The 18526-nt window shown below is 43.9% G+C and overlaps 1 protein-coding gene across 2 annotated transcripts in view; it reads right to left on the bottom strand.

Moving 5' to 3' along the window:
• Nucleotides 1–393: 393 nt before the first annotated feature.
• Nucleotides 394–18526, bottom strand: part of Kiaa0232 (KIAA0232 ortholog) — a 62672-nt gene continuing 44539 nt past the window's right edge. The window contains exons 6-9 of one of the 2 annotated variants that reach the window (XM_085691973.2): nt 13427–16715; nt 8081–8189; nt 4405–4502; nt 394–2698 (exon numbers count right to left, since the gene is read on the bottom strand). In XM_085691973.2, the coding sequence (XP_085548099.1) occupies nt 2519–2698; nt 4405–4502; nt 8081–8189; nt 13427–16715 (3676 nt within the window). In that variant the 3' untranslated portion in view covers nt 394–2518. The remainder of the gene's footprint in view (nt 2699–4404; nt 4503–8080; nt 8190–13426; nt 16716–18526) is intronic. The other variant, XM_085691975.2, reaches the window with a different exon arrangement.

Here is an 18526-nt window from a genome sequence, read left to right as displayed (position 1 = left end):
ATATATACATACATACATGTATGACTGCAGTGCACAGCACTCATTCAAAAGTGAGAAGACAACTTTGTAGGGCTGTCCTTTCTTTCCACCTTTCTGTGGATTCTGATGTTGTACAGTAAGCACCTTTTCCTGCTGACTTCTGTGTACAATGAAGACATTTTTTTCCTCCCAGAATAAAACACAATGCAGAAGACTTGTCTAACAGGGAGGGACAGGGTCACCCCCAACTGTTGGGGATGTGGGTCAGTCGGGTGCCCAGCAGGCCGCACACTTTCTTTCCCAGCTCTGGGGAGCTGCTCTGAGAGAATAACTGCCCTCAGGAGGATGGGTTCTGGCTTTCTCTTGTTCTTCTCAGTTAAGAAGAGGCTGACTATGATAAATAAAAACAACAAACATTTTTGAAATTTTTATTTGGTGTTAACTCCACAAGAAAACAAAACAAAACAAAACAAAACAAAAAAATCAGTTACTCTGGTGTACGTGAAATCAGAACAATACAACCACGGAAAAAAATCTCAGCCCAGGAATGGAGCTGATACTTCAGTGCTACGAATATGCAACGCGCTTCATACCACAGTGCGTTTCAGCGTTTGCCAACTTTTTTTTAATGCTTTTTTGTGATCATCCATTCACGAAACTAAAACCACACTTCAATTCTGTGCCAAAGCCTCTGAGCTTCAGCCACTTAACTACAAAAAGAAACCAAATACAGAATCTATTCATCCCTTTGCCTTTGATGACCCACCGCACCCCCTGTGGTGGGGGGGGCTCCCCTCACAGCTGAGGAGCTAGGTGTCTTTGCCACCTGGAGCCCTTTCCAGATGAACACTAGCTGTCCAGGTCATTCAAGCTCACGGTTGAGTATGAAATCCATTTGGTCATAGCAACAATTTCTAGGGTAATTGTGACTGCATTGATTTTAGGAATTTACAACTTTCAATCCTTTTTGCTTTTGATGATAGGTTATATTTCAGTGCAGATGTTAATCAAATTTTAGGAAGCTCCAGAAGAAAAAAAATACATAAAACTTATCTGATGTCTGTAAATAAATAAGAGCAACATGAAACCTTCCACATGCACACACGCGCACACACAAGCCACTGTAAAGTGTCAGAAGATGTGCTGTATGAAAACAAATCCTAAAGTGGCAAGATGCCCCCGCCAGCAAGCCAGGCTCCCCATGGTAAGGACGCACAGAACTGCAGTGACTGCACAGCCTCCATGATATTTTCTGTGTTCCTGAGAAACAGGCAACAAACTCAAGTACTTCCAAAAAGGCCTCAGAGGCAGCCACCCATGTGCCCAGTGCCGCCCACTTACTGGTGAGGCTAGCTTGGCTACTTCAGACCTCTTGGCTACTTCATGTCACAGACATGGTGTTTTTAAAAACAAGTCGGTTAAAAGAGAAAATAATTTTGGATGTTCAGGCTTTGCACAATCAGCCCTCCTGGTGCCTGTGGCAGTGCTGCAAGAGAGAGCTCGAAGAGGTGATGAGCACACTTAGATGCATCTGTGTGAGGCATGCCTCCTACCTGCTTCACCGCGTCACATGAGGCAATGATCAGAACAGCAATCACACAGGTATGTGGGAAATTCCTCTACCCACCCCAGCCCACCGCAAGCAGAACCTGCCCAGAACATTCTCTCAAACACAAAATGAGATACAAGCTATACTACATCACAGCCACAAGAGCAGCTAGCTGTAGCAGCCAAAGATTTCTTAGGGGTGATGAGGTGGCTTCACTGTCTGTCAAATGTTTTTAAGTTCATTTTGAGACTTCAGTTCAATGTTGTCACCAGAACATAATTTCCTAACTAAGTGCTGGAGAGGCAGCTCAGACAACCCCGCTGCATCCACTATGGATGCACAACAGTAGCAGAACTTACCCCATCCACCCCATGCCTCAAATCCTTGGCTTCTTCAGCTAGCAAGAAAGTCACAAGCCACAGTATCTTCCATGGTACTTTAGGGGAATCCTAAGAGAGAGCACAGTATTCTGTAAGTCTCTAAAGCACACCCTTGTTTTCCTACAGCAATGTCCATGAGATCTTCTGAATGAGCCTGCAGATGAGTCACCATGCTTCCCTCCTCCTTCAGCAAGGCCCTGACCCACTGCAGGGGAGGACTGATCTCCTGGCTCAGAGAACAGAGCTGGAGTCTCTGGACGGTGGCAGTTGTTGCCACAGTGCTGACAAGGTGATAGCGACACTGCCGCCAGAGGGAGGCCTGCAGCTGCGATGCAGAAGCGGGACGCGCTAGGACAAGCACATGCACACCCATTCCTCACTGGACAGCACAGTCTAGTCTACTTCAGAGAGCAAGAACTTAACAGCTTGGAAACAAATCTTCAACAGGACAGCCGTCCCCAACACTAAAATAAGCAAGAAGAGAAAGGTAATCACTGATGCAGATCAGTTGATCGAAGAAGAAACCTAAGTTGCTGCTTTAGACTAACAGGCCTCACAGAAGGCAATTTCCCATCACAGCGTTTTCAATGACTGGTACTACTCTGCAGGGTCAGAGATGTGTTCGGGAGAAGAGCTCCTCTGTGCTGGGGCCCACCCATTCTCCACCGGCTTCGGAGCCTGTGTCACCCGTGTCAGAGCTGGCGCTGGAACACATCTTCCTGTGGAGGCCATTTGGTTTTGCCTCAGAACCTCTCTCTCCTGTGCATCTTGCTTCATAAACAGAAGACACCTACAATTCAAAAACAATTTTCAATACACCAAAAATTAGACACACACACACACAGACCCCTTCTATCTCAAGGGCTGATTCTATTCACAGACAGATAAATTAGCAATCACTGATGTGTCCTATGGAGAGCAAAAAGATGTGAAGTCACACTGTTTTAGAGGAAACCTCTTTTCCCTTGTCCTTGAAGGGTCCAACTCTAATTCTGCATGTCTAGTTACATTAGTGTAGGGCATAAGGACTCCTTAACAAGTCTTTGAGTACCTGGTTCAGTACAGCCCATGAAGTTTCACATAGGCTGATTGATATAGTCATGCCCATGGGGCTCACAGTTGCAGTAGACAAGCAAACCAAAGGACACAACTTCAGATTGTAAACACAAAGTGGTAAGGGGCACTCTGGACAGGAACAGAGTGCTCCAGAAGGTGGCACTCCTGAGCAGAGGCTGGTGCTCTGCACTGCAGTTTTAGCACTACCTAGCATGATGTAGAGGATCTCTTGGTTGTGTTCACAGCAAGGCTGGCATCTGGGGACCCTAGGATACTAGATGGCAATGGTAGCCCTTTTACCAGTTACAGCAACTAGCAACACTTCCCAGCCCATCACAACATTCACCATCAGCACCACCCCATCCCAGTCCCTGCATTTGAGCCAGAGGCAGAAGCACAGAAAAGCCACGTGAGAGCAAAGCACACAAGGCTTCCAGGCATGGAGGAGTCTGGATTTCTTCCAACTGCATAGGTTAGAAGCATGGGTCCTACAGCCAGACTGTTGAGGCAGGTAGCCCATCTCTGTGTTCCATCTCCAGATGCCTCCATTTTCTACTCTGCAAATGGGTATGCCAATAATACTTAGTGCACAGGGGAGGTGTGAGGTCACTGTCTTGCTGAACGGAGATGATTATCAAGGACAAGCAGAAGCAAGGACAAGAAAGGCTGTGGCTGCCTTGAGGAGTGGCAACGGTCTGGACCACGTAGAAAGGATGATGGGGAGGAGGGAGGTGGGTGGAAAGTGGAGGTAAGGTGCATTAACAGGCTGGTAGACACTGCGTGTAGAGGTGAGAGGAAGAGACAGGTGGTGGGGTAACCATTTCGAGGGTGGAAGGCTATTGGAGAGGCCTTGCACGTGCACTGGAAAACATTAAATACAACCTGATAGGTCAGCAGGATTAACACCACATTGTACTTTGGAAAATTCTTACAGAGCTTCAGCTAACACAACTCTGAGGAGAAAATAAGTTTCCTTCGACTCATTGATCAACCTGTCTTAACAGTGGAAGGCCTGAGACTGAGCTAAAAGTAGGTCAAGATCTTGAATGTGCCTTCATGGTGCTCACAGGCTTGTGAGGAGACAGAAGGGTCAGGGACGGTGGGGCTCCACCCAGACAGTGCACAAGAGCACAGGAAGGGCAGGGTCTGTCCTACACAGGTTGGAAAAGCACACTGGAAGGAGGAAGATGCTGCCCCAGATTGAACAAGGAGCAACAGGCTTAACACAGCATTAAAGCCCCTCTGTACCAGTGGCATACGGAGAGCTGGAGGGACATCAGGGGCTCTTCATCAGGGGTGGGGAGTGGCATTAAGCAGACCCAAAGGAAGGGCCAAGAGGACAAAGGCAACACCCATGGATCTGGGGAATGTGGGCCACAGTGGGTCACAGGGCTCCCAAGTTTGTGACTAGAGTGGTAGGGAAGAGGACAGTCCACTTACCCTATTAAAATCTAACAGACGCTCTTCATGACTGGGTGTCTCTTTAGCATCTGGATACTCTTCTATACCATTCTCTCCCTTGGCATTTGTATAACATTCTTAATCATTGTGAATGGAGAAGGGAAAAGAGGGAAAGGGGGAAATTCAATTAAGACAGTTTTGAAACACACGCCCCTGTCTCACCTCACAGAAAAGCTCAGCCTCCCGCCCTCTGGAGGATTAGGCTGTCACTGAAAGCACAGTCAGCCAGGAGTACACAAGAAAACACGATGCCAACCGAAAACTTCTAGCCACACGTATGTAATGAATAATAATAAAAACCATACAGCATAAGAATATTCTACTGTAAAACGTTCTCCCAACAATTCAACAAATATATACACAGACCTATGATGTGATGGTCCTGGGAACATAGGAAAAGACTAGTGAGGCCTGCACTCTCAAGAATGAGTGTCAAGAGGAGGGAGATGACAATGTACCACAGAAGTGTGATGGAACAGGAGCAGAGGTTCCAGACAGGGGCAGCCCAATGAGAAAGCAAAGCAGGTAAACAGCTGGCCTGTTTTAACTCAACACCACACAGTCTGTAACACTTGTGCACTGGGGAAAGGAGCCTCATGGTCCAGTTGGCCAAGGCCCACGGATGTGAAGGCAATGCAGAATAAGTTAGAGGAATCCAATCCACCAGCAGATTCAGCTGTGCTTCACCCATGCTGTATACAGCTACCTGGGGAACTTGGAGAAACCTAGGTCCTTCTGAGAAGCTCCAGGTGATTCCTGAGCACGTCCCTGCACTGAACCTAGTTCTAGTCTAGCCTAGCCTCTTGCCCACCAACCCCATCAAAAAGTAACTGTGATGGAGTTACAGCGAAGGATGAAGACTCCAACCAGGCTGGTTTGAACCTGGCTCTGACAAGAGCTAGGGAATGCTGATCCCTTAGCATCCCTGCTTGCTGGGGTTACACCACAGGTATCAATGGGATGTTATGGCTACTGTGTGCCCAGTGCTACAGAGGACAAGCTCAGCCTTAATGAGGGTTATACCCCTGGGCACCAAGTGTAGACTTTGCTTGTCATGTGGGTATTCTCCATAACCTACTAGTTCTGGGCATTACTTGAATAACCCTGGCTTTGAGTGACAAAAGTCATAGGTGGATGCCAGGTTCTACTCTATTTGTGACATGACTCTCAAAGTCCCATACCCCACCTCTATAAAACAGAAGAAACACCATCCTCTTAAAGGAGGTACTATGGGAGAAGTGGACAGGTACACCAGCATCTCTGATAGCCCTAACTCAGAACCCGGTTTCTGGGAGGCCGAGAAGCCGCTGCATTCTGATGGAGGGGGTCCTCATTTCATCCCATTCATTCTACATATATACACACTCCAGGACCAGAAGAAAGACTGTGGCAGGGAAGATGGTTCTTTTCCAGATCAGGAATGCTACTGGATATAAGGATGTCCATCTCCATACCTTCAGGTAGAAGGTTGGCAAAGAACCATACTGAACTCATTCCATGTTTCTTGTGATGCTTATAGTGACTGTTGCATAGTGACTGCTTATAGCTACTGTTTGCTGTGTAATCATTGTGTGTGGCTTACAGTTATAGGCCCTTTGCCTGCTAAAGAGGCATCTTTATTCCTCACAACCATCCCAATAGGGATGGCTTTCTTTTACAAATACAACAACAGAGCACAAAAAGGGCCAGCAACTTGTACAGAGGCATTAGGTTTCATCTCAGCCTTGCTTCCCCAGCATGAGCCCTCATCACAGTATGTGATGTTCCCCAAAGGGCTCATTCCACACAACCTGGATAATACAAGCCAATACCAACTGAGTCTCCAAAGCACAGATTAGCTGCAGTGTGAGTACTGGAGAATGCTACCAACCCGTCTCTGAAGTCTCTGCGCCTGAGTGGCCTTGTATGAACTACATTCCTGTATCATCCCATCTTCTGCCAGGTCAGCAGACAGTGCTATTGCTCCTACAGCCCCACCTGCTATGGTATATACCCTGCCTCCAGCCCCACTCAGAAGACACTTGCCCAGGACAGGCAGTGTTTCTGCACATCCCAGAGCAGCACTCTGCTCAGGGAGACACAGATACACAGCAGAAGTGCCTAGCACACGGGATCTCAGCAGAACATACTCTGTCTCCTCATCAGACTCAACAAGGGGGTAGTCTTTCTCCCTAGGGATGCTCAGAGTTCTAGTTAGCCAGTGTCCAGAATGGAACATGTTGATTACTATCAAGTTTCTGGTCTAGAACCTTCAGGAATGCCTGGTCCTTTGAAGGGGTGTGTAGCCAGTTGTCTTCTTGCATAACCTCCACGTTGGGCTACAGACCCTTGGCATTTGAACAGAAAGAATGCTTCATACTGTCACTGCAAGGGAGCATCACAGGAATCAAAACTCACAGCTGTCATTCAGAAGATTGGCCACCATTCTTTCTCCACAGAGCTTCTTTATGTACCATTTTATATGCACATACAAAAGCATTACCTACAGCCATTCACTGGCACCAGTCAACAGACTGATTCAGAGGTGAGTTGGAACTGGGGTCCTACTAATGAACAGAATGAACCAAGTGAGGAAGTATGAATTCAGTGTGTTTAAAATCATGCCTAAAGGAAGTAGCTTCTTTGCTACATCGTGATATTTCTCTTCCTCTCCTAGCTCCTTGCTGGGAGGGGCTTCTGAAGCACAGTTCTGGGGATTTCTGACCTATACTGTGAGCAGCACCTGCATCTTAAAGTCCTAGCTCACAGACTGGTCACTCAGGAGACTGGATCTATACTCCTGGGACCCTCACATGTTCCTTAGTAAACTAGAACTGTCCTCACCAGTTCTCTCTAGAGCACTGGTTCTCAACCTTTCTAATGATGTGACCTTAAGTAGAGTTCCTCATATTGTGGTGACCTCAACCATAAAATTATTTTGTTGCTACTTTGTAACTGTAATTTTGCTACTGTTATGAATTGTACTGTAAATAACCTATTCAACCCCAATGGGGTCAACACCCGACAGGTTGAGAATCACTGCTCTAGAGTCTCCCCTAACTCCTTCTTGCTGTTCATGCATCAGTCTCATGCATGTAGTAGGGCAGGTGCAACCACTACAAAATCTCTCCATCCTATTCCCATTACCTAACTCCCCAGCTACGATTTTATCTGTGTTGTTGCTACAAGTCTTCCAGCACACATCTGACCTCAATACCCTGCAAACTGAAGTTCTTTCCATGACCACCCCTCAACGCACAGCAAGTCTGAGGCAGCAGCCAGGCTCCCATACCTGTAGGCTCCTTCCTATCAGACCCTGGCTCAGTTCCAAACTAGCTGAGCCCAATGGGACCCTGTTCTTTCAACCTGACTCACACTCTGAGGACTTCTTTGCACAAAGATTGCCTGAGAACTTCCTTCTTTATGGTCATGATGGTCATGGTGGCCACATGAAGCTCATCAAAGGTCCAAACCATTTATGCTTCTAATGAACTTCCAAACCCTTTCACAAGACTGTGGCTACGTATAAAAGCAGGGTCCAGTTTGCATTCATCTCTGTGTCCTTAGGGTGTAACAAAGTGCTAGCCACAGGAACTTTTTTGGTGTTTCCTAGAAAAATCTGCTGCTCTTGGTAAATTAGAAATTTGAACATACTAATGACACACAGTCTCCTTACCTTCACACTCTGACGAGGGAAAAAGGGGAGAGTACAAGGCTTTTTCCCACCAGCTCTGCTTTTCTTGATTTCTCGTTACTTCTTGCACATCAGTGTTCAGTACAGGAAACTGTTTAGATGAAGCCAAACACAGAGCATGTTTACAAATCTCCAGGACAGACAGAAAAAAACTTTAAGCATTACTGTAGGACATTTTAGGTTGGTGAGTTAAAAAAATTTTCTTTTTTAAGTTTCTTTTTGTTCAAGACAAAGGGAAAAGCCCAATATATTGCTCAATATAAATAAAAGAAACCTTCTTTTAAAAAGTACTTCAAATCCAAGCAGAACAAAAATCTTGACAAAAAACTCTTACAAGACTACCGAAGTTCAGCAGGTGACAGTGGCCTGAGCCTGAGGTGCTATGGAGAGAAGGGTTCTACCCTTCCCAAGTGGAATGTTTGAGGCTGCTCAGACCCTGCCTTCCCTCCTGGAAAGTGAGAACTGGCTACCAGCAGTGGTCACTGGTGATCAACAAGTCCTTGGAGTGGTCATAAACTTCAGAGGCCACTTTTGTATATACATATATTCTGGAATGGTCCCTTCTTCACTGGGCCTGAGAGGCCTGCCATCAGCTCCCCAGAGAAAAGCTGGGCTCTCCATCTTTGTACCTTCCCAAGTACCTATGCTGTGCTCTCATTAGAATGCCTGTGAACTGTGTACAATTTCCTGATAGCATGTGTTCAAGTTCAGGTGATTCATTGTGCTACAAACTGTAAATTATTTTATGGGTCTAAAATTGCTTTATCCAGTAAGTTTCTTAAAATTACATAATGAAATGGGAAATAACATTTTAACATCTTATTTTCATTTAATATAACTTTTCAGAAATAGTTCTAAATTAGGAACTGAGGAAAACTGTACCATCTGCCCAGAGTAGTCAATTAACCTTCCTTATTCTCCTGGTAGTCTAGTCTAACAATTGAGTACTGCTGAAAGGCATGACAAGCCTGAGCTAAATGCAAATAAAGCCAGTAGTGTACAAGAGCTGCAGTAAAAAGTGATACCAGCACCTGATACCAATTTGCAGCATATGAAGGCACTCTATATTCTGGGAGATTACTTGATGCTGTTTAGGGCAGCAAAAGAGAGTAGCCAGAATTATCTCCATCATCCCATGGCACTACTGAAGGGAGAAGAGGCAACAGGTTGCTATCTGAGTTCCTCTCTGCGAGGTTAATTATCTTCTAATCCTCTTGTAAAATGGAAGAGACACAGGGTTAGTCAAGGACAGGCATGGTGAGGCAAACAGGTTTCACAGGTCAAGACACCACCCAGGAACTGGGGTTCACATCAAGATGTGGTCAGACACAAGAGCATCAGAAGCCTAAAGACAAGACTGTTTTCTTGGTCATTTCTGCACCTCTAGGCAGAGTACTCTGTCTACAGTCTACAAAAACCGGCTCCCGTGCTTAATCTGATTTCAGAGCACATCAAGTCCTTTCTTCACACCCTGCTGTGGCTCTTGCCAGTGTCTGTCATTATTTGAGCAATCTTTTCTGAATCCTCTATTTGGGTGCCAATTCCTATGGCCAAGATTCACTGTCTTCTCTTTTATGTTGCAGCAGCCATTCACATTCAACAAGCATGTATCATTTCATGACACCTTGCCACTCAGTTACTCCCAGCTTTTGGGGAGCACAGAAAACACTACCACAATTTGTTCATATGAGGCCTATTTAATGTTTTAATTCAATGAATGCATAGAATACAGAGAGGGAGAGGCAGGAGGATCACAAACTCAAGGTCATCTCTTAATTACACAGAAAGAGTTCAAGACCAGCCTTGGCTGGGAAGCAACTAAAGAACAGAAGAAAGTGGAAAAGGGCAGAACAGAGCAGTACTAACCATAGGAGCTGCACCTGCCCACCTCCAGGTACATACCCAAAAGGCAGCTCTGGGAGAAAGCCTGCCTGGCTTCTTAACACAGCAAGCTACTTCTAGCACTACCAATCCATTCAGTGCTCCATCTTCCTTCAAATGGTGCTTATATCCTCACACAGCATTAACCTAGTATGCTTGATATTAGGACCCAAGCCTGCAGGAAAGCTCCACACAGGCTTGGCTAATGATTCCAGCACCTGCAACAATGCTGGGCAGAGGGCACTCCATACATGCTCCATGAATGAATGGGACACTGAAAAGTAAGGGAAGGCACAACCTTCATTCAGAAAGACTGATCACAGACGTTCTTAGCAACTCTCAGAAGTTCTTCAGAAGCTGACAATCAAGAGAAGGGATAAAGACCCCATGGTTCACACTCCTATTAAATAGTCTATTTCTGGTGAAGAGAAAGGTGCTGGGGTTTCCTTTCTTCGGGATCCAGTACCCCTTTCCCACTGGTCATTTTTCATTGCTGGGTCACAAATGGCAAAGAAAGCTTTCTGTGGATCACTCTTTTAAAGAAACAATGTAAACAAGAGAACATCCACTGGAGGCTGCAAAGGCCTGTCTTTACTCTCTACTTCTGGAGACAAAGAGTCAGGAGAGTGCTGTCTGATCCCACTGTGGGATAGGTGGGTCTCTTTTTGAACTCTAGCTACCAGGTAGGGGAATAAGTCTCTGTGGATGTCTAGTAGGATAATACTAACAAAGCTGGTACAGGAGGACGTGTGCCACAAGCCAAGATGACTCCTGCTGCCTCTCCAACCTCCAGACTCACTGACCTTCACAATGTAATACTGCTGGGACCAAATGACTTCATCTCTTGAAGGACTGGGAAGTCCTTGAAGAAAGGAACTAACAATCTGGCTTCTTTCCTATGTTCAAAGTTCTTAGCATTAAGTTGGCACCAGAGCCCAGGAAAAAAGGACGTCCATGCCATATTTCTGTGTAAGAGACACATGGGGTCTCTTACACACTTTCCCTATATGCTAATTTTTGTCTTCCGCTACAACTGGATGAGCTGTGTTCAGAGCTGTGTTCAGTACTCAATCAACACATCTCAGCAGTCCAGTTTCTTTATCTGACCTTCTGCTCACATGGCCAGCCTGCCTCCCACCCTTAGGAACTACATATCCAGGTGTGTTAAAAAAAAAAAAAAAAACACCTGCAGTGTCCATACCCTGAGAGGATTCTGATGAAGTCCCCACAGACTCCAGGCCTTATTTACACTATTCTACCTATCACATCACCCACAACTGCACTGGCCCTGATGTCCCAAAAGATAAAGAACTGGTCAAATAAACTGTGGCAAAGCCACACAGTAGAACAGTATATAGGACATAAGAAAGAAGGGTGGTTACAATAAAGGTCATTTCAGTTAAAAGGGAAACATACCACGTGGAAAATACTCTGGTGGGGTTCATCACAACTAGCACTAATGAGGGCTGGTGGGAGGAGCCCTTTTCACTGGGTATATGTCCTCCTTTAACTTTATATGAACTGCCCATTTCAGTTAAGATATGTGATTTATAAACTGGGTTTCTTGCCTAGACTGAATTTTGTTCAGACAAGGATGGTACCTCATTCACTGGGTCTCTTCCCTTAGTGACAGGCACACACAGACATCCAAATCATGTCTGCCCAGTTTGACTTAACTTTCAATTAAACCCTATTCTTTCTATGGTCCTTAATGCTAACGCTTATGGAAACTATATTTTCATCCTCTTGTACTGAAACGGAAGAAATCTTAGCAACCTTAAATTGGTGTCTATGCCTCCAGAGACTGGCTCCACTTAGGCAAAGGCATCTCTTAGGAACTCCTCAAAAATGACCTGGTGATTATGATGGGGTAGACAGACCTAGTCTCAGCCTGGTACCAAAATGTCCCTTCAAGTACTCTCTACTCTGTTCCTCAAGTCAGTCTATGAAGTGAGCTCCAATCTGCAGTGATGCTGACAGCATGACAGCATCCACACACTCACAAGATGTCCCCATACATCTGCTGCAAGATACGACCTCTCAAAAAAACCCAGAATTCTGAGAACACGGAAATACATCAACATACTAGAAAGCGAAGGAATATGGTAGTAGTAGGTGGGATCTTGCTTCTTTCCTCATTTTCTTTCTCATTTTCTTCCCAATCTGGAACCAGGTGAAATACAAAGTACATAAAGGAACATTTAAGGAGGAAAAATGGGGGCAACACAATAGCACATAAAGGCTAACAACATTGCTGGTTTTTCCTTAGCAATTCAGATTTCAAGGATTCAAGGGGATTAAACTTGGTCTTCTATGGACCAAGAAGCATGCTGACTAGAGCAGCAACTCTCAAGTTCCCCCTGAGGCTTTTGTAACCACCCAAAGGCAAGCAGCTGCACACCTAGGCGCTCTGACTCTAATGAGTTAATGCAGTGCTCAGCCATAGAAGCCAATAATCAAGTACTGGAAAAAGAAAAAAAAAAAAAAGAAAATGGTGAGGAACTCACAAGACATAGAAAACACAATAAAAAAAAGAGAGACAGAAGGTGCAAGTAAATTAAGAAAAGGGAGAAATTAATTCTGATATGAGGTGGGATTGAGGACTGAAGAGAATTCAGAGAGATATCAGTGGAGAAGGTAGATGTGAAGGCCTCACAGGATGGGTGGGGGTCAGTGAGCAGGACAAATGAAAGGACAACACATATCCATCTGGATCAGGAGGGTATGACTTGTGACTGTCTCCAACTCCGCTTAACCATCTGATTCTGGAAAAAAGCCAGGCACTGCTATACCAACTAATCGTCAAATAAAGCAGGCAGGCAGCTCTGCTTTTCCGCGGAACAGCTCATTGCTGTGTCAGTCTGGTGCAGTCAATTTAACTTCAAAGTACTTCCTAGAAATATACTCAATGGGTATGATGACTCCATTAACAAAATTGCTGACACTAACCTCATTCAACAGTTCCACATGAAACTCCCTGCTCCAGAGCCCCTGCTCCAGAGCACTGGAGAAGACATGTCACTTCATTTGGACCATGGGTTCACTCATACATGAACCACAACACACTTTAGAGAACAGTGTCCAGATGTAAGGCATTTTACATGGAATACACAGCTATAGTAAATCCAACCAACACTCTTTACTCAGAGCTGCATCCTGGCTCCCCAACTCTGAAAGCTACAACACTTACACACAGGTCTTATGCTTTACCCATAATGCACGCATATTACATAAGAACTTTGCATCCTGTGAATTATTATGCCATTTCCATGTAAGAGTCAATTATGCACTTCAGATCTGTAAATAGCAAATCCATTTAAGTCCTTAAGCATAAATTAAGAATGTAAATTCTAAAATATTTAATTTTCCAGTAATTCAGTCTCACTTTTCTTGGCTGATAAAGTTACTCTTTATCTGATCAAATCCCTACTCAATACTGACACATACCTCTTCCAGTTGTCCTGAAGACACTGGATTATCTTCACAAGCAGGGAATTGACAACCTGCTTTGCAACTGCAAAAATCATTGATTTCCTCTTCACATTGTGCCATTATTTTACAGTTTACTGCTGAGCTTTCTAAATTTATTTCCAGAGATTCATTAAAGTTACATTCCAAACACTGATTCTGTTTTCCTATTGGAAGAATCCCTGTTGCCTCCTCCTGGGAATCCAGTGATGTCTGAGCACTCTTTTCCATTCCAGACTTTTTTAACCTGGGCAAGAACTTCCCAGACTCGAGCTCTGATTTCCCGTAGTAGTGGCCTTCCTTCTCTGCATCTTCTTCTAGAGGTTTGAGATCTGCTTGTGGGTCTTCAAATACGTCAACTTGAGAAGGAATGGGAATATTTGTTTCATCTCTCTCAGATTCAAATTCTGACTCACTTCCTCCTCCAGGGGATAGTTCAGATGCAGAAATTGGGCGAAAGTGAGTTCGAGGAGAGATTCGTATAGCCCTGTACTGTGTCCTGTCAACGCCACAAATTCTGGGGTGAAAAACTTCACTGTCTGAATCAGAGCAAAGAATTGATTTCGGCTTAAAACTGGGGCTAAAAGATGCAATCCCTTCTGGTTCAAATGAACACTCTACATGAAGAACTTGTGAGAATGGATTGCTTAGGTCAAAGGAAGAGAATGAATATTCAAGTCCAGGATCTTCAACTTGAAAGTTACTGCAGGCTCCTAGCAAGTCTTCATGGAAGATAAAAGAAAATCCCTTGTTTAATCCATTTTCCCCACTCTTCGGCATATCATTCTGTTCAAATGACACAAAGGGCTTCCAGAGCTGCCTGTGACCAGGAGCAAAGCTGTTCCCAGGGGTCATAAAGACATCTGTACCAGCTATTGTCACTACATCAGAAGCTGCACATTGTAACAAACTCCCTTTTGTGTGACCAGGTGGTACAACTGCCCACTCCCCATCGCTGTTGAACGTTTTGAGTTCTCCATAAACTCCTCCAAGAATGAAAGTGTTCTCTTTGTCCTGGGCCACATCCCAAGGTTTAGAGGGTGTGGTGTAATCACCGCCATCCACCTTGGACAGCTCACTAGAGACAAATGCTCTTTTCTCCAGGTTCTCCTTCTGCCCCTCCCAGAGATGATACTCTGATCTCTGCACAGCCCTACTAGGCTCCTGAAAGGCTTCCATCTTAGCATCAGTGTCCAGACAGCAGCAGTAGTTATTTACATCTGTGGAAAACAATTCCTCCCCAGTTCTCTCTGTCTCAACTGCAGCCACAGAATTCCGATCTGCCATCTTTGTCCAAATGTCCTTAATAACCCCTGAGCTGTAGCCATCTCCATGTGGACTGCTTTCACTACATGCCTGTGTAGTTTCAAAGTTCTTATTTTCTGCCTTTTGTTCTAGCTGAATACCACACACAGATTCTAGCTTAGATCTTTTTTTGAAAACTAATGTAGGATTTTCTCCTAAAGTTCTACTGTTTTGCTGACAAGTTTCATCCTGCAAAAAATCTAGAAGTTCTTCATCTACATAATCTGACGAGACTCTGGGAACTACATAATTAATATCTTCCGCAGTAAACTGTGTTGACTCTTCAAACTGAATGTTTAGTGTCTCGTTGTCTGAGCGTGCTTCTTCTGAATGAGACCATGGACTACAAGTTCTTGTTGAAAGATTAGAACAGTGTTCATTTTCTTCAAAGGCACTATTTTTGGTCCATATTAGCAATCTAGACTGTGTTTTCCCCAGCATATTAGCACTAGAATCTGTAGGTTCACTTCCCAAGTTGAGTGTTTCAAAAGAAAATGGTAAAACAGAATTACTGCATTGCACTTCAAATACTGAAAAACAAGAGTTTATACCAGATCCTTCATTAATATTGGAAAAGGGCTCTTGATTGCCAGCAAGCACGTGTGAACTGAGTATCGTGCTATCCAAGATAGGAGAGAGTCTAACTGGAGAGTCTCCCCCAAAACTCTCTCCATCAGCATCACCAGAACTAGATGAACAACACTCCCAAAACTGAGCCAGATTGCCAAGGTCTTGCAGGAAGAAGCCCTCAGCACCCACTGAGCTGGTAGAATCTGTCCATATTGCACGTTCCCCTTGCAAATCCATACCATCTAACACTATGCAACATTCTGCCTCAAAATCTGTATTTTCCTTGCTTTTTTGTCGAATCATATTCAAAATCCGACTTTCTCCTTGCATTGTTTCTGAGGCACCAGGATCCAACATGGATTGATCAATATCCACTTCATAGAAGTGTGTTAGTTCTGATAGATGAATATCATCCAGGTATTTATTGTCCTCTGGTAGAGAACATAATGAGGTCCCAGCGAGGTCAATATCCTCATTTATAACTGCAGGCATTTCTACAAAATGACCATCAATGAAAGTACCTGCTGCGAGGTATGTTCTATGGATATTACTGTTGCTGATACACAGACCATGCACGGATTCAGACAAGTCTTCCACTGCCTCTGCTGTCAGAGCACTTGTATCTTCCCTGTTTCGGTATGTGGTTTCTAGTTTGCTTTTTCTACTCAAAGGAACAAAATACTCAGCAATGGGTTCGGTGTACCACAACGGCTCTTCCTTATACTCTTTGTTGTTTCTGCTCTCCACATATAGATCTTTCACTGCAGTGTTCCCGGGGTCACTCCTCCCTGTCTCCTTTGCTGGTCTTTTACCCCGCTTGCACAGCTGTCTGATGGATCCACTGCTGCTGCTGCTGCTGCTACCACCTGCGTGGACACTTCTCTCTGCCTTCTCACAATGTTTTAGCGACAGCCTGCTTTGCCCATTCCGTCCTTTTTTGTTTCGAATTTCGCGTGCCTTGTGTCTAACTTTAACATACTTCATGGATCCTTTTAATTCTCCCTGATTACCACTTGAACTTGAACCTGCTTCACTAGAGCCAGATGACCACGAGCGAGGGCGAATCTTCCCTTCAGGCTTGTGTCGGATCTGCTTTTTGTACAAGGCAGGCTTTTCTTCGATGGTGCCATTGCTTAACTTGTTCTCCTTCTCATGTCTGCTCCTGCTCTGGGTTTTCTCATGCATGGAGATGGAGGCAGCAGTGCTTCTTTCTCTGATGGCTTCACTCTCGCTATTACAGTCCTTTGGAGAAGATGTATCTGTGCTTGCTGGTGGGGCTGTGGATGATGAAGAGGAGCTAGAATAAGAACAGGGTTTGGACTTGTTCCACACAGTCATGATTTCTTGCAGGCAAACTGGTTTCTCAGAAAGTGGTGGAAATGCTTCATAGTACCTGCAAAACAAAGAAAAGCTCAAAAGCAAGCCACTTTTTACAGTTATCATCTACACAAAGACAGCAATGGCAACCTGAGAGGCAGCACTTCAGTTCACTAGTGTTAGCATTAAACCATCAACAAACCATTAATTTAAAAAGAATTACCAAACAGTAAACTGTGCTATACATTAAAGTCAGTCCCACAAATCAATCACTTTAGCACTGCTCAGACTGTGAGAGGCACTATGCAAATATTATAAAATATGTAAGACAGCAGACTTGTCAAAGCTTCAATTTCAACTAAGAAGAAATGACAAAAGCAATGTAATAGGAAGAATGTACTGTGCTGATAGGACATGTCTAAACTTGAACCTCATCCTGGTCACTTACAATGCTTATGACATTAAACTCACTCACTATTTGATATTTTAGTCTATTTCCTCCCTCTAAAATAGTGAACACATAACTAACCTCACAATAGTGGAAACAAATAGTGTTGAAAGCGGCTTAGCAAATGACTTAAGAATGCAAGCTCTGTAGCATCTCCCCGAGACTGAACCTAGCTCTACTACTTACTTTCTATGCACCTTTTGGCTTATTACACAATCTCTCAGTGGCTCAAAACAGGAATAAGAACAGTGTTCATCCACCTCATGAGCAGGAAGGATTAGCACAAGGAATGAGTGAGAACACCACCTATTCCATGTTCTCAACTCCTATATTACTCGTGCAACAGCATGGAGCTGACTGGATGTGCTTAGAAACTCATGGAAAAGGAGGGAATAAAAACTGGCAGTTGTTGAAGACTGAAGACTTGAGAGCAGAATGGATCCCCAAAGGAAGTCTAAAGCTATGCTGGCTCCGGAGTGTACTGCTGTTCCAAAGACAACATTAAGTGACAAAGGCCATTGTTCACAAAGATGCTGAATGTGACTGTATTAAAGCTGTATAGTACAAATTATTAAAAGCTTTATACATAATTTTACTTTTTAAATTAATTTTTATTTATATGCATTTGTGTATGTGATTGTATGTCATAAGTATGTGGGATTGCCCAAGGAGATGACAAGAATATACTGTATCCCCCTGGAGCTGAAGTGACAAGTGGTTGTGAGCCTCTTGATATGGGTGCTAGGAACTGAACTCAGGTCAGTGGAAGAGCAGCAAGTAATCTTAACTGCTGAATCATCTCTCTAAGCCCATACATAATTTTCAACATTCTAGCAGTCACATTAGAAGTCTATACAGAAACTTGTGAATTAATTCTAATAACTTATTAATAAATTAATTCTAGTAACAATTGATAATGAATCTAATAAATTCATTGATATGGAACTGATTAATGTACTGTTTTATACGTTTTTATACTGTTTCTGATCTCTATTGAGAATGTTATAATACAATCAAACAAATGCAATTTTTATTAGAGATTTAGGAGATTAAAATAAAATGCATAACAAGAAAGTCTGTTTATAATACAGACTATTTTATACAGAAGAAAGAAAGAGACAGGAAACAATTCTGGTGAGATCCTCTGCAGGAGATAGTGGAAACCCAGTTTTCTTGTCTCTGTACAGAAATAATCATGACTTCTTATAGCTGTCTCAAAGACCACATGTCAGTTTCAAAGGCGCTGCTACAAATGGCTTCAGTAAACAGTAGCAGTCCCTGTTTCTTCCACTCCATAAATACTGACTGGATGCACAGTATAAAACTAGACCATCTCGCTTTTCACTCAGAGTACCAAGCATCTAAGTGCTCAATGTGTTTTCTAAATGAAGAAATCATACAAATGTCAGGCATAGAAGCCATGTAGCAGTAATGAATTA

The sequence above is a fragment of the Myodes glareolus genome, chromosome 8, assembly GCF_982192425.1.
Source record: "Myodes glareolus chromosome 8, mMyoGla1.1, whole genome shotgun sequence".
In the NCBI taxonomy this organism is placed as follows: domain Eukaryota; kingdom Metazoa; phylum Chordata; class Mammalia; order Rodentia; family Cricetidae; genus Myodes; species Myodes glareolus.
Note: the sequence above shows the minus strand (reverse complement) of the source record. Positions and strands in the feature narration are given on the sequence as shown.